The 15,929-nt window shown below is 41.1% G+C and overlaps 3 protein-coding genes across 4 annotated transcripts; 2 read left to right on the plus strand and 1 right to left on the minus strand.

Moving 5' to 3' along the window:
• Nucleotides 1-991: 991 nt before the first annotated feature.
• iba57 (iron-sulfur cluster assembly factor IBA57) lies at nt 992-3,316 on the plus strand. The gene is made up of 3 exons (XM_048263471.1): nt 992-1,525; nt 2,078-2,421; nt 2,680-3,316. The coding sequence occupies exons 1-3, from the start codon at nt 1,185-1,187 to the stop codon at nt 3,066-3,068; spliced, it is 1,074 nt and encodes a 357-aa protein (XP_048119428.1). The 5' UTR covers nt 992-1,184; the 3' UTR covers nt 3,069-3,316.
• Nucleotides 3,267-5,607, minus strand: jmjd4 (jumonji domain containing 4). 2 transcript variants are annotated; one of them, XM_048263459.1, is made up of 6 exons: nt 4,897-5,607; nt 4,630-4,795; nt 4,359-4,484; nt 4,001-4,268; nt 3,745-3,891; nt 3,267-3,658 (listed from the first exon to the last, which is right to left on the minus strand). In XM_048263459.1, the coding sequence occupies exons 1-6, from the start codon at nt 5,144-5,146 to the stop codon at nt 3,362-3,364; spliced, it is 1,254 nt and encodes a 417-aa protein (XP_048119416.1). In that variant the 5' UTR covers nt 5,147-5,607; the 3' UTR covers nt 3,267-3,361. The 2 variants fall into 2 exon arrangements, with proteins under 2 accessions (XP_048119416.1, XP_048119406.1); XM_048263449.1 differs by having other exon boundaries at nt 3,267-3,670.
• Nucleotides 5,608-5,848: 241 nt separating this feature from the next.
• Nucleotides 5,849-15,063, plus strand: snap47 (synaptosome associated protein 47). Its single transcript, XM_048260073.1, has 5 exons — nt 5,849-6,124; nt 6,343-6,873; nt 7,345-7,850; nt 8,613-8,743; nt 14,390-15,063. The coding sequence occupies exons 2-5, from the start codon at nt 6,380-6,382 to the stop codon at nt 14,534-14,536; spliced, it is 1,278 nt and encodes a 425-aa protein (XP_048116030.1). The 5' UTR covers nt 5,849-6,124; nt 6,343-6,379; the 3' UTR covers nt 14,537-15,063.
• The last annotated feature ends 866 nt before the right edge of the window (nt 15,064-15,929 follow it).

Here is a 15,929-nt window from a genome sequence, read left to right on the forward strand (position 1 = left end):
GATGGCAGATAACCACATTAGCTACGCTCATTAATAAATACATTTAGGATACATTGAGGACCCTAATTTAAGGAACATGATTACATTTATCTTGTCAAAAAATATGAACCTGAGCCATCAAAGTGGTCATAATTCTAACAAGGCCTACACTTTGCTTTTCAGCCATTTTTTTTATTATAGCCCTATCAGCGACTGCCTATGAGGAGAGGAAAACTGAGGACAACCTTGTGGCCTGCTAGTCAGTGGAGGTCATGAACGCTGCCTAGTGCATACTCAGCCATTTTATTTGCTCTGCTTGCCCTCTTCAGGCCGTTTGTCACACATACACCCAGCGACTTTTAGAACATAACTGGCCTCTGGCCTTGGCGTTACTTTGTGTGGACAATCATTTGTCGTCTTTGTCATGTGATTAGCATGCATTCAAGGCATGTCTGACAAAACAAGCTGGGAGCACTCTTGTGTCTCAAGGTTATGGCAAGCTAATGGATTATGGATTGTTTGGAAGAGATCAGACATGTTTCCTGTAAAATATGAAATAGACCTGTCTTCAGCCAGACAGAATTAAACAGCTTAAGGCAATGGCAAAAAAGCAGATAAGAGTACAGGTGACCCAAGGCACATTGTACACTCAGGAAGTAGCCTAACGCTGGATAAACAAGTTTAGACTTATTTGGGATTTGGGACCATTTCAAGACTGACTTATAGCCTATAAACAGCACTCGACTCGTCTGTGTATGCTAAGAAGAATATAGGCCCTATATATATATATATATATATTATAGATCAAGCTTCAGGCTACAGTGATAGGCCTAACACAGTATTGTTAGGATAAGTTTTTTTTTTTTTTTTTTTTTTAAGTGAGACAGGCACACTTCTCTCTCTTCAATAGGCCTGTGTTGGTATCAAATAATTTAGCTACTATGTTAAACTTTTAAACATGTTTTTCCTTCGTAACCACGTTCAGTCACTCACCCAGCAACCGCACTCGAAAGAGCTAGTTTTGGGATACACGCGCTAAGATTGCGCAATAGAGCAATGCATTGTGGGAAGTAAAATGGTGATCCTCGTCAGTTAGGCTACTAAAACGATACGATGTATGCCTCGATGTCCTTCTAATTTAGTGTCTATAGAAATATAAGCGTCTAGTAGCATATAACCGAATCTGTGAGTATTCTGGGTACACAATGCTCAATTTAGGGTTCTTGCCAGGCGTCGTCAACACTGCTATGAGAACGCAGGCTGTAAAAACGTTCCTCACTCTGTCATCAGTAAGGACCTTAGTTTGGACAAACAAAACATTACAACTCAGGACTTACAGTCAAGATCAGGCGAAAAGTGGATCGGCTAACTTTGTTTATTACAGTTTGCCGCACAGGACTTTAGTTAAAATCAATGGCCATGAGACTAATTCATTTCTTCAAGGACTTGTTACAAATGACATGGAGTTACTGGAGGACGAAAGATGCATGTATTCACACATGCTGAATGTGCAGGGGAGGACGCTCTATGACCTTATTTTTTACAGGTAGGCTGTGTGAGTGTTGCAGTTGCAGTAGTTACTATTTAGTGTGAATTATTTGTCCAATAAGCTAACTGGTGTCCTGAAGCCGAACAGTTGGAATGAAGCATTAGTAATATGTCTGCATTGTTTCACACTTATCAGTTTCAGTTGAAGTTGTGTGTCTACTGATAACAACACAAATTAAGGGGGAGGGAGGTCTGGTTGTAACAGATATCTGGCCTATGGTGGTGACTGGGCTAGTTGTAGGATTCATGGTCATGTTTGTTTGACCTGTTTTCATATTAGACTGGTTCCAGGAGAGGGATTCAGAAAAAACATAAATCCTAGGTGTGCTTAGCATTAATGAGAGGCTTATGCGTTTGAATGTGTGAAACAAGTCCATCTCATCAAGCCAGGCCACTGAACTATGAATTAGAAAATGTGTGAGGCTGGGTATCACTTTTTAGGAAGTAGTATACCCTAGATAGTAATGTGGCTACTGTTAATATGGTCAAGTGCCAAATCAATTCCCTTGTTGTTGAATTATTATTATTATTATTTTTTTTTTTTTTTTTGTTTGAGAGGAAATTCCACAGAATCCAGTCTTTTACTGGAGTGTGACAGCACAGTGAAAGACGCAATCCTAAAGCATCTGAAGGTGTACAAAATCCGCCGTAAGGTTTGCATCGCCCCTTGTCCTGAACTTGCCATATGGGCCCTGTTACCTGTGGACAAGAACAGTTCATCAGGCAAACCAGAAGTGACTGCCAACAAAGACAATATTGTGCTGGAGAGGGACCCAAGAACTGAGCTTATGGGGTGGAGACTGATTGTGAGCCATGAAGTTAATCCAAAGGACATCATTGCTTCCGCTCAAGTGGGAGACGCAGAAGAGTATCACAGGCACCGTTATAAAATTGGTATGTTAATCTAATTTATTTGTGGTATCCTCTTATTTTAGGTGTAATGCTACCTGAATGCTACTGTATCTCATATTCCATCCATATGAAGTTGGTTTGGGAATGTGAAGTAGTATTATGGACTAAGATGTGTTTTTTTGTTGTTGTTGCAGTAGTTGGTACTTTGTGTCGTGTGTGTTAGACTCAGGCCTATTGTTAATGTACTGTCCAACTTCCCAGTATTTGAATATTGTTATATTTACCTATGTCTGATTGTAGGCTTGCCAGAGGGTGTGAGCGATCTTCCTCCTGGTGTTGCTTTGCCACTGGAATCCAACCTGGTGTACATGAATGGAATCAGCTTCAGTAAAGGCTGTTACATTGGCCAGGAACTCACAGCCCGAACCCACCACACGGGTGTTGTGCGCAAGCGCTTAATGCCCGTGTGTCTATCCACGCCAGTCGACGGACTGAAGGAGGGAGTGGCACTGCAGACAAACTCTGGGAAACCAGCAGGGAAGTACAGAGCTGGGAAAGGAGAACTCGGACTGAGTCTCATCCGCTTGGCACACGCCAAAGAGCCACTAGCACTGAAGGCATCTGGGGATGACAACACTGTGACTCTACAGGCCTCCATGCCTGAATGGTGGCCTAAAGAAGCCAAGTGAGCCAAAGGCAAAATTGCACAACATTCTGTTAAAACACATCAGGATCACATCAAAGTTTGGCCCTTAATAAAAATTATGTGGCAGCTTTTTAACTAGTTCTACACTGCATTGAAGACCACACATAAGATATTACATTTTATTTATTTAGGTTCTGAAACTTGAAATATGATCATTCACACACAACAATAGAACACAACAAAGAAATTATTTGTTTATTTTGTTTGTTGAATAAACATTTTAAAGCAAAATGTGTATGTTTTCTGGTGAGAAATGTTTTGTTTAGGGTTTGACTGTCATACACTAGACCTTGTAGCCTCTCGTATTTCTTGAAGTAGTGCCTCTGGCTGGAACTTTAAAATTGAAGGGTCAAGTCTCTTGAAGTCTTCATTGTTAAGCATACTTTCAAGAATATAAGTGACTCTTTGAAGGTCAAATGTTGCATGATGAGGACCCAAAGATTCAAGGGCTTCAGCAAGATGTCTTGACTGAAGAGAGTTGCTCGCTGGATAAGAGTTCAAAAAAGATATGCGACTGTTTGCAATTATCTTTAAAAATGTGGCAAACTCTCCATAGTCAATTCCAGTGCATGACTTCATGATTACCTGCAAAAAGTCAGAAACATGTTTCAATCACGACTCATAACCAAAACTTAATGTCACTGATATTTGTTTCATACCTGGCAATGTTGATGCCAAGAGTCCATGGTTTCCCTCCATTCTTCAATTTCTCTTTGGACAGAGGCAAGTTCATCTTGTAAGAATTGCCACATGATGTCCAGATTAGAACCATTTAACCAGTTATGGTTAATAGAAATGGTATCCTCCTGCAAAAGAGGCCATTGTTTGAATTATATTTTCTTTCTTCTGTTCTAGTTATTTCTGCACTTGGTATTATTTACTTTCCCTAGACTTGACCACTGAATTAGTTCTCACCAGATTGTAAACTTGATGATGCCAGCCACTTGGCACAAAAATAATTTCCCCTGCTTCCTGAATGATCTCCAGAGGCTGGCATGCTTTGTCTATGTGTGGGTACTGCCCTTTATCTTGAAGCATTGGCGCTGTAACATCATAAGCCAGAGTGCCATGGCGATCTCTTAAAAACTCCTCTTGGCCGGGGGGATAGAGGAGCCACTTCTTCCTCCCACAAATGTTAGCTGACCAGCTGTAGGAGCGGAACACATCTGCATGGAAGGGAGTCCTGGCTCCGGAAAGGCAAGAAGTGCTTCATGTGAGTATCACAAATAAACAACTGTTATAAAATACTTAATTCATACTTATCCATGTGTACCAGGAGCCTTTAGGACCCATGTAGACAAAGCGATAGTCATCCACTTCAATTGAATCCCAGTATTCATTGAGCCAGTCTGAAGAAAAGTATATGGGTGTTCTGTAGCTGTTGTGCTCAGGAAAGTTCCTGAGATGAACATAGAACAACACACAATACCAACCTGTGTATATCATATGTCCTCAAAGACAGGTACATTTACAGACATGTGCAGTAATTAACCAGACAGCAATTTACAAAATACAATTGTATTGATATAAATATACCCCCATACCTGTGCATATGCCAGTCTTTCAGATAAAGACATCCTTTGGGTGAGGAGTGTCCATTTTGAATATATTCTCTCCAATACTGGATGAATTCTTTAAATGGGATTATTTGCTTGGGATTTGCATTATATTCCTTAACATTACAGTTTGCCACAGGCACTGGTGTTTCTTCTGTTGGGATGACATGGAAACAGCACAATTTCACACAAAAAAAATCTGCAGTAGTCTATGTGATGTGGTGTGTGTCTCTGTGTCTGTTTCTATTGACATACCAAACTGTTGCAGAAGCCTAGAGAAATTAGGCTTCCCCTCCTCTGTGACCCAGTATTTCCTGCAGTTCCACTCTTCTGTAAACTTCTTTGAAAAAACACAGGGGTGGTTTGGAATCAAGTAGTTTTTAAAGAATCTGGAATAGCTCATGTTCTTTTCGATGTAGTCGACAAAATGAGAAGAACACCGCTGATGCGTTTGTCTGGGTATTTTGATAAGACCGGAGGAGGTATGTAATGTTTCCCTGTCCATATTGATGAACAATGACACAAGCACAATCCAGAAGGTTTCAGATTCGGATTTGTCCAGTCACTAAAGACAGAGGTTTGTTCATCCAGCCCAGTTCACCATATTTCAATTCAACTGCTTTGTGGTAAATGCATGCTGCACTTCATTAGGCGAGCATGATATTTCACGGTACAAGGCCCATGAATGCATAGATACACCTAAACGTCGTTAAGCCAAGTACAAGAATAACCCAGCGGTGCAGTGCACGATAAGTAGCAGATCGTACGTGCAAAATGCGTTGCCTACGGGCACGCGATAACAATAGCAAATCTGTGCAAACTATATCGATTTTGTTTCATCCATTAGCTTTTTTCCTCATGTCCCTCTACGTGGATATATAAATGATCGGCTAGGCATAAGAAATGGCATAGGCGCAGTGTCATGTTCTACATGTTTACTTCAATTACAGAATCTTGTGGGCGGTACTGATGCCGACCGACACTGTGCGCCGGGTAGCCCACAGAGCAAACTTGCTGTAAAAATATTGTGACCTTGTTCATTTTCATCAAGCCAATGACATACACGATGACTCTTTGACTTTTTAAAACGCCCTGAAGTACCCTTTATTTTATTTTATTTCCAAACAAATCCTCTCAGCCACCTTGATATAAATCGTGGTACATTGAAGACTGCTAACAGAAACTTTCAGTACGGACTGTAAATAGGAGTGTTCCAGCTTAGGGCAACTTCCGGTTTCGCAGTAAATCGCAGCAGTGTTTATATTCTACTAAAGGCCGTGGTGCTGGCTGGCAAATGAGGTTGCTTAATCAAATACGTTCACTGGACTTTCTTTGACGATTGGACTGTTAATGATTTGATAAACACTGAAATGCGTTTTTTATAAGTTATACGCCACAAATACAGACACAGTAATTCATTATTTTTACATACCTACGTCATTGACGAGCCATCGTCAGTTAGATACATCTCATGTCTACAAAGGTACTGTGAATCAGCAACTTGTTTTCAGTAAATTCAATGCCTTTTTAGGCAGTACAGTATGCTGACAGTTCTGCTTTGTTTGAGGAGCTGTGGCCAGTCCAGTAGCCATGCTTGCCATATACTGTTTTTAAATTATTATTATAATTATTTGAAATATTATGTTGAATAAATTAACTGAATTCTCTAATTGTTTTATAATTAATGTGTTGTGCCTCTAGTGGAGTGTTCTTTTGAAGCCGCCTGGACACCCCAAAGATGAGTCGTGACTCTTCCATTCATAGTTGGCCTGGGTCCTACTACATTAATAGTGAGAAAAGATGGGTCAGTGGCACACTGTCGCTGAGCAGAACCACCCTTCGCTTCACCACAGAGCAGAGCAAAGACAGCCTGGCCAGCGTTCGCCTCTCCCGCATCATGGAGATCAAGATGGAGTCCTCAAGCTTCATCTTTAGTACTCTCACTGTGCTAGAGGAAGGCAACATTAAACACTGGTTTGGGTCACTGCGCCCCAACCGGGTGGTGGTCTACAATGTGCTGGAGCACTTCTGGAGGGAACGCCTGCTGTCTCCCTCACAGAGCCGTGGGGCAGAGGCCCCACTCAGCAAAGGCAGGGAGCTCATCAACTTGGTTTCTGGGGCCCAGCGCAGACTGGAGGATGCAGGGAAAGTGCTCAACCACCAAGGAGAGCAGTTTGATAATGTGATGCAAGATCTGGGCAAGATTGACTCAAATTTGGGTGTTGCAGACAAGTAATTTTTTTTATTTTCACTCTATGATGTTAGAAATAAACCACAGGGAATTTGCTGTGTTGCTTAGTTTTTAGTAATTATTCCATATGCAAGTACATATGGTACGCCTACTAAGCTATGCCTGGAGAATTACATGAAGAATTACAGAAGAAGATTGATTACTGTTGTTGATCTATGTTGACCTCATATAGCATTTCTGTATGGACTGTAGACCCTAGACAATTTGTCAGCCTTTGACTGCTGAGTTTGTATGTTGCTTCTGTTCCAAATGTTGCCTGTATTTCACACTGGGTAATAGTGTACATAGCTCAGGGTCATAGCAGACGCATGAGTTTGTGCCAGCTTCAATTTGGGTTTGACTGAATTAGAATCAATATCAAAGTCAGAATCAAAATAACTTGCATGATTAACACACCCACAGGACAAAGAGGCTCCCTTTAATGGTATATTTTTATTTCCAATTTAATGTAGGCTATTGTCAGAATTGGAGTCGCCCCCCTGGTGGCCCTTTGGAAAGCTACCATGGAAGAGCCAGCAGGACGCCAAGAGCATGCAAGCAGCGATGGCCGCTTCCTGTAAAGGACCCGGGAAGGGCCCAAGGGTGATCACAAGCATACCTGCTCTCATCTCTAAAGGCGCAGAATCAGACTGGAAACCTGGGTGTCTGGTGGTGCTGATATCCTCACTGGAGATCAGGGATGCAAATTCACATCTGCTGCACCACTTTGAAAGGGATGAGGTGGATGACATAAGGATCCACAGTCCGTACGAAATCAGCGTACGGCAGCGGTTCATTGGTAAACCTGATATCTGCTACCGCCTCCTCTCGGTGAAGATGACAGATGCCCTGTCTGTGCTGGAGATGCAGTACAAGAAAAAAGTGGAGTTCACCAGTGACTTTGCAGCCTTTCGGGCCAGCCCTGCTACAACTCCAGGTGCCATACAGGAGGACGGATCAATATGGACTGCCGGTGGAGGTTGGCGGTTTCATATTATCCCTGCATCACAATTGTCAGTCTTATATAATGTGTGAGAGTTATGTGATTGTGTTATCTTTTAGGGCTTAAGTTTTTGAAAAAAAATATGTGGGTGGTTTTAGGGGAAGTGTAATTCCAGCATCTGGCCTTTTCAGTTCAGTTCCCAAATATTGAATAGGCCTGCAGAACAGAACAAGAGCTATTTGGACAGCTGAAAATGTCTGGCAAGGTGCCTAGCCATCCTCATGATAACTTGACTCATGTGAATTACAAAATAAGCGTGAAAGCAGAAATAAAAAATAAATCCTTTGGGATGTTATAGATGTAATAGAAAGTATTCTTTATTAATTTACAAATAGTCTTTCTTGGAGAATGTAATACCACAAAAGACAAAGTCCCCAGCTAGTTACATGAGCGAACACATTCCACATGGCAAGACATGAAATGCTGCTTTCAGTGTATTACATACTCTTTGCCACATGGTGGCAGTTATGTACTGTGAAGATATGTTCAGGCACCAATGCAAAAATGATTCTATTCCATTAACAAACCATATCTATTTCAGTAGATAGTTTTGAACAGTTTGATGCATCCATGTATATTTTACTGGATTATATTTTAATCTGAAATTAAGTCTCATTCACCCATCATATCTCTTATGTTCAGGCTTCTATGAATCTGCTTAAATGTGCTAGTCTGCCAAAACAAATCACTGTGAGTGTTAAGAAAAGCCCCTTTCGACTCAGCAGTATTTACCTTCAGCTGCAGGGCAGTTCCAGCTCGGCCAGGAGACAGAGGTTCCTGTGGAGATCCCTGCTGGTGAACTTACTCAGGTCCAAGTGCAGGTCCTTCAGCCCACCGTCACCGATGCCGAGGCCCAGGAACTGAAGCAGGTATGTCCGCCCTGTCCGCTTGCCTGCCTTTCTCACTACCCCGAAGGGTCACTCAAAATGTGCCGATTTTTCTTCCTTTGACAAAGTTTCATTGCTGTTGAAATTTCTGCTTGCCAACAATGACTCCAGTGCTTCCTGCTAAAGCTGGCAATGGATGATGGCCCTACCTCCAAGATACCAGTGCACAGAGAGTTCAAAATGCCCAGTAACAGGCTTGTTGCGCAAAGCCATTTCAAGTGCGGGAAAGGGACACTTTTCTCATCATGTGTCCTTATCTGATTGAATCCTTTTTTTTTATTTAGTTTTTATTGTCCCTGTTGTTTGAAATGATGGTGCACAAAGACAATGCGAACTCCAATAAGGCTGTCACATAGCAGTGTTTCTTTAACAGCATTGTTCAGGATTACTTCTCATAACTCATAGTTACTTTTCAAAAAAGAATATACGGTGCATTCCGCAACTAGTATCAATTGCTAGCTACTTGACAAGCTTCACATCACCAAGGTGTTCTTGTCATGTTTTAACATACTGAAGATCACAATCAGCAGCAAGTGTTCAAGTAATCTCTCATGAGTACCCCATACATTCTTGAATTTCCCCTTGAGGATCAATAAAGTATCTATCTGTCTGTCTATCTACAGGCCCACTTTTCCCGCCTCAGTTGCGGCAGCTCGATGTGCTCTCTGTAAGTCTCTCAGCAAGCATAGTTTACACTTCACCTCCAGTAGATTATACCAGCGAGTACAGCAGCCACACTTGAGATGGGTAGGGCGGAGTATTTAGGGCCAGTGTAATCAAGGCTGTTCCTGGACGGCCACAGTGTTTGCAGGGTCTCTGCTGAACATGTGTGTGTTATTTATTTATCAAGGGAGTTGAGATGAAATAAAGAGGGTGGAGAGGGATGTCAGTTGGTTTTTCAGGCCTTTTTACAAGAGAATAGTTTTTAAAACATACATGATTTATCTCCAGTAATAAAGTGGCTGACTGTTGGTGTACTTTTGTGGAAATTGGTTAGCTTGTTAAGGATGTACATGTATTGATTTAATTATCTGTGAGTAGTTTGCAGTCAGTGTGTTCGGTTTACCTTGTGAATTATTATGACATAACATTTATAGTCGATGTAAAGTAAGGGACAGCTGATCAACTTCTGTGTTGAGAAGTGTAAATCGCATCCTTGTTCATGGTTTTTACCCTTAAAGCTGACAACAACCGATAACAAATAATGATTGAGGCATATGAATGGCTATAGGCCACCAGTCAGTTGTTGAGACCTGATCTGTGAAAGCATGAGGTTGGTCCCATGTGCACCCTGCCACCCTGAAATAGCCTGGTCCTACCAGACTCTCGTACATTTCATAATGTACAGAGAGTCTGGCCACTTTCCATTGCCAAGCGTTAACTTCCTTGAAGGCGAGTACTCTGTTGAAGTTTAAAACTATTGGATCTGTCATAACCAATCTCTAACGTTTGGTCGTGACTTATGTCATGCTCAAACTAGCACACGACCTCAACGTCATCGTTCTCAGCCACCCCCTCTGTTCGTTGATTGGACAGGTAAAATTTGGCCTGAGAAAACCTGCTAATATAATCCCAGACAACGTACTGAAGGGAAATGAAAATTGAGCGGAAGTACATAGGAGGGCGGAGCCAGGCTAACCCTGAAAGTCCATTAGCGAATTGTATTTAATGTTAAAGATAAATTTAAAGTTGACTAGTATTTAGCAGACGCTTTTGTGACATGGACTTGCATCGAAGCAGTTGCTCCTCCACAATGCCTGCAAAAGGCACTTTGACTGACTTGGAAAGGATGCAGTAACCAGTAATACAAAAAATCTGAATATACAAAGGATGGTCAAAAACTGTGAATTGAGTGTATTAGAGAGTTGACTGGAATTTAGAATTCCATTTGATGTGTGTTGCAAAATCACAGCAGATAAACAAACACAGATATTTTTATTTTTATTTCCACGCAACAATGTTGGTGTTAATTGTGTGCGAGGTTGCTCAGTCCATGGAAAATTCCAAGTCCAAGTGGTTCTTGTTTCATGGCAGGTCAGCAGATGTGTTGAGTAATCTATTAGATAAAGGGAAAAATGTTTTATTGAAACGCATTGTTTTTGATGATATGAACCTGTAGCACCTTCTGGATGGGAGAAGCTGGAAAAAGAGGGGTTGGGTGAGAGATGTCCTTGATTATTTAATTTGCACAGTTAAAGATTCTGTGTACAAAGTGTGGAATGAGGGAAGGTCACAGCTAAATATATTGGCAGCTTTGGTGACAATCTGCTCCAGTTTCTTTTTCGTTTGAATGTCTGAAGACACTGATAGGAGTGTACAACAGGGATAATATACAATAGATCTTTTTTTACAACAGGGATAATATACAATAGATCTTTTTTTACAACAGGGATAATATACAATAGAATTATTTTTTTACCCCCCGAAAAATCATTAGAGATCTAAATTTAGGTATACTCCACATATTTTGTCACCTCTTGGGTTAGGCGTCATTGGGCAGTTGTGGTCTGTAGACTGTAGCCTCTGTGTTCGTGTCGATTGCAGGAGCAACTTGTAAAAGAGTTTCCCCTTCGTCCACATGCACACACACACCCATTAATGTCATCATGTCTTTGCCCACTAAGCATTCGGTGCAGTAAGCATCTGCTAAGGAGGGTCTTACTGGGAGCTGCATGGTCCATGGCAGCCAGACATAAACAGTGACGCATAATCGCTCCATCATTCTCCCTTTAACACGTTATTATGGGTTGCAACAGAATGTTGCTCTGTATGTTGAAACCATTTCAAAACACAATATTATTGCTGCTACCAAAGATAATTTATGGTTGGTGAACCATTACAGGTATCATTTTCAGTTCAGGATGTGTTGGGGTTTGGAAATACAAGAAGCCGTAATATGCGAAAATGTGATGAGAAGGAGAGAAAGTAAGTTCCAAGGGCTGCGTTTTTAAACATCATATGATCTTGTTTTTAAGCAAACATTCTGGTTTCTCATGGGATGCGGCGTCTCTCAGGCAGCTAAATGTGTTTAGACAACATGACTGGTTTCATAGTCTTGGCCCATCACTTATAAAACCATTTCAGCACATTTTACCCATATTTTCACCACGTTCCAACTATATTTCCTTTATATATAAAACTAAAGGAGTATAATAAATACTTGCAACAGCATATTCATTTGTTTTTCAACATACAGATTAGATTTTATTTTATGTCAAGTAAAGGCACAAACTCAATGGTGCACTGATGCAGACTTTATGAATGCTATGGTCTTCCTAATACCCTGCAGTCTATAAAACACCTCTTAGTCGCTAGTGTGCAATATAGATCACATTCAAGGTAAATATTGTAAGTTATGTAATTTCTTTGAGAAAGTAAGTTCACAAAATATTGGTACATAGAGAGGCCATTTAGAAAGTCAAGTTCAAAGAGACTAGCTTACTTTAAGAGTGTACTGTGGTGGAATTAATGCTTTAAGCAAACCATTAAAATGATAGGATGCCTCTCAAAAGATTGTTTTATGATGCAAATGCCCTTTGTCTTGCTATCAATAATCAAACAAATTCATCATAACCTTGACATTTTTTCGAAAGTTAGAATAGAATAGAAGAATAGAAAGCCACTGTGAAATCTTTGGTCATTCGTTTTACTGATAAGTCGTAATAATGGTCTTTTAAACTTCAAAAGGTGATGCTTTCAGTTGATTACAGTTTAGAACACTCCCATTTGTCAATAACTAGAGGGGATATCACTGAGAAGTACATGAAAGCCTTCAATATAATTTCCTTCTTTATTCTAGATAATCTTGTGATAATATGCAGTCTAGCAACGTCAGAGCGTCATTATTGAATAATGAGCTGTTTATACCTATGTTCTCCATTTCTGTTCCTCATGTCCTCTTCACAATAGACTCCTTGTTCTAGTTAAAGAGTGTCTGCTCATTCATACTTATACTTACTCATTTAAAACTTAGTTAACAAATTTAAAAATCAAATTTTAAAAATCAGTGAACAAATCACTCATCTTCATATCCAAGAGGGCTCCACCACTGTTTGAGGACCATGTTGAAAATAAGTGTTCACACTTTAACATGTTATCCTTTGGATTATGTTGTCTGTCAATCCAAAAATAAATAAAATAAAATAAAAATGGCCTTTGAAATTTGGACAGAGGTCAAAGCAAAATGATTGGCCATTAGATAACTGATAACTGATTGATAACTGATTTTCTTCCCAATAATCAGAATTTAAATAAAGTCTTTGATCAATTAAAAACGTTAACTTAACATTTTATTAGACACTTGGACAGGCAGGAAAAAAACACAAACTTAAACATTAAACATGTTTTTTCTGTATACTTCCTAAGATTATACAACATTTTTTTACTTCCAGCTTGCTACCACCCATAGAGCACTCAGTACCTCATCCAAGACCCAACAGTCTCCTTAAATGCAATACTAATGTATTATTATGTCCCCCAATATTAAGTACCCCAAATCTTGCTCCAAAAAGGTAGAAGAACATTCTTCCTCGGTCCATGCTACATCTACCACCACGTTTCCTGATTGGTCCAGTAGTTTTTGTTTAATCTTGTTTATGTTACACAATATGTGTTGAAAATAACACAACTTGCATTGTTTTTTAAACACATCTCTGTGTCCAGATAGGGACAACACGTTGATTTTAAGAGTGTATTAAACTTCAGAATGTGTATGTTTCTTAAACTCTGGCCTCCATCAGCAGATATGTATGGTCATTAGAAGAAGGCTTAGCACAACATAAACCAGTACTTGAATGCAATTATATCATTTACACATATCGTGTGTATGAGACACATTTACCCATATGCAGTGTCTTATATGCACCTAAGCAAACAGAGCCCAATATATGCTGTTGTCACCAAACCTGTGAGGAAATAGCATCACTCTCCATGGCCGTCTGGCACAGTCCTGTGTGTCTGTGTGTCTTGTTGGTTTGTCCATGACTGCTGATTGGTGAAAGCTGTCATAATGTCATTGGGTTTGTGTGTGTGTTGGACAGCATACTATTAGTTCAGAAACCACAGTGGTAGGGTTTGGAGTGAGTGTTTATTAGATTTTACTTGGCACATCAGGGTTTATTTGAGTTGTTCCATTGACCATAACATACACTGGCCGTTTTTGGAGCTCAGCAGATGGGGTTGTGTTGTTCACTGGACATGAGCAAATTTACACACAAACGCACATACACATACACATACACAGACACACACACACACACACACACTGATGCTGTAAACTACTATATTTGGACTGGCGCTATGTGCCAAGTGAGTATGGAGGAGGTGTGTGGAACACTGACACACCTGTAGCAGTAAGGCAAAGCTGGCTCAGCATGGTCTGAGAGAGTACACCAGAGTGAGTAAGGGAGCGTTGTTATGGCAACACAAACCTAACATGGCATAAGGAAAGGGGTCTGGGTTGCTTTTTAAAGGCATTCTGTAGATATAAAGAATCAATGACATCAACAATGAAAATGAATCATTCACGTAATGTTTCTGTGGGACTACTGATCTTAAATTTCTGTATTTGCATGATTTTAAAAGTTTGTGTGTGTGCGTTTGCACGTGTGTGTGTGTTGCATGGGACAGATGCTGCTGCAGCTGAAGAGTCTGGCTCTTGAGGCAGAAACTGAGCTGGAGAGGCAGGACGAGGCTCTGGACACCTTGGTGTCCACCACCGATCGCACCACCATGGCCATTGACAAACACACTCGCCGCATGAGAAAGCTACTGTGACTTCTTCCTCTGACATCCCATGAAATGTAAATTAACAGGTGGCCATACACAGAAACACTGGTAAAGTATATAATTGACTGTATGTTTCATGAGTTATCAGTACAAAAAGAAGCTTTCAGTACATAACTGTTGATTGCCTCATGTACCTGCACTTCATAATACACCTTTGTAAGTGTAAGTACAGTATTAAAAGACCCTCTCCAGTGGCCCAAAATGATCTCCCAGCTCTACATACTGCATGTCTAAGATGAGTCCCTTGTAGTAAGTCCGAACACTCCCAAAAGGGAGCAAAGAGGAACGAAACAAGATGAGTTATATACGAATTCTGGTTGTTTTTAATTAAATCATATCGACCCTAACTATGAATGCACATCTGTACCTCTCTCCAGCCCCATACAACTGTTAATATTAATCTATACTGTATATTTGTTAAGTGGCTAGGAAAGTCCTGTGATGTAATTTTGTCTGTCGTGTGTTGTAATGGTTATCATTGTGAACAAGTTCAATAAACTCCAAGATGAAAGCTGCTCTTGGCTCTCTGTGTTTAGATGACCCAGTCACTAGAGCTCTCTTTTCAGCAGCTCTCTGTGTCTGTAACTTGACTGTCACATGACTCTCCAGATGATAGAAGACAGGCCCAGACACTACCCACAATAAATGAGAACGCTTGTTATGAAGTGGCAAAGAGAATGTCAAAACACTGCTGAGCTGGAGTCGGAAGCTATTTACTGTCGCGATGGCGGCAAGCGCCGCTGAATGAGACCGGGGTTGGCTTTTGTAAACAGGCCTGCATACTTCCACAGGAACCCTGTCATTATAACATCCTGTTGGCACCGGGGGCTTCGCATCTGTTCGCCACCCTGGCGTGCGACTTTCACGAGCGGGACCACCGTGCGCCAGCCGGGGCAGATTGAGTTTCACTTGGCAGGGCCCGCCGGAGCGCCCCGCGATCACCGCCGTGGAGGAAACCCTCTTGAAATGAGTTCAGAGGCAATACGCCGGCCCTCCCCAGCCCAGCGTCTCTCCTGTGCTCACAACAGGCCCTCGGTATATCCTAGGAGCACTAATTTGGGATTACAACAGAGGTGCAGGGGCTAGTGTTTGGACACGACGATGCCTTTGAACTGGAACGTCATATGATTAATAGTCTCCGGGCTTTTTTGGGTGTTTTGTCTTCACAAAGAGCAAGGGAAGTGGACTGGTGTTGGAGAGGCCACTGTAAGGTTATGTTGATGTTGGATGGGGCAGCTGCGACGGAGGTGCGTTCATAGCGCTCACAGTGGAGTAGTAGCTTGTGCTCTGGCCGCAAAGTACAGCAGGAATTCACATTGTCTACCACGCTGTTACTAACTATATATGGTAACTAAGTCTATCTTTTTACAGAGCCTGCTCT

This window comes from Alosa alosa, chromosome 1 (assembly GCF_017589495.1).
Source record: "Alosa alosa isolate M-15738 ecotype Scorff River chromosome 1, AALO_Geno_1.1, whole genome shotgun sequence".
Lineage (NCBI taxonomy): Eukaryota > Metazoa > Chordata > Actinopteri > Clupeiformes > Clupeidae > Alosa > Alosa alosa.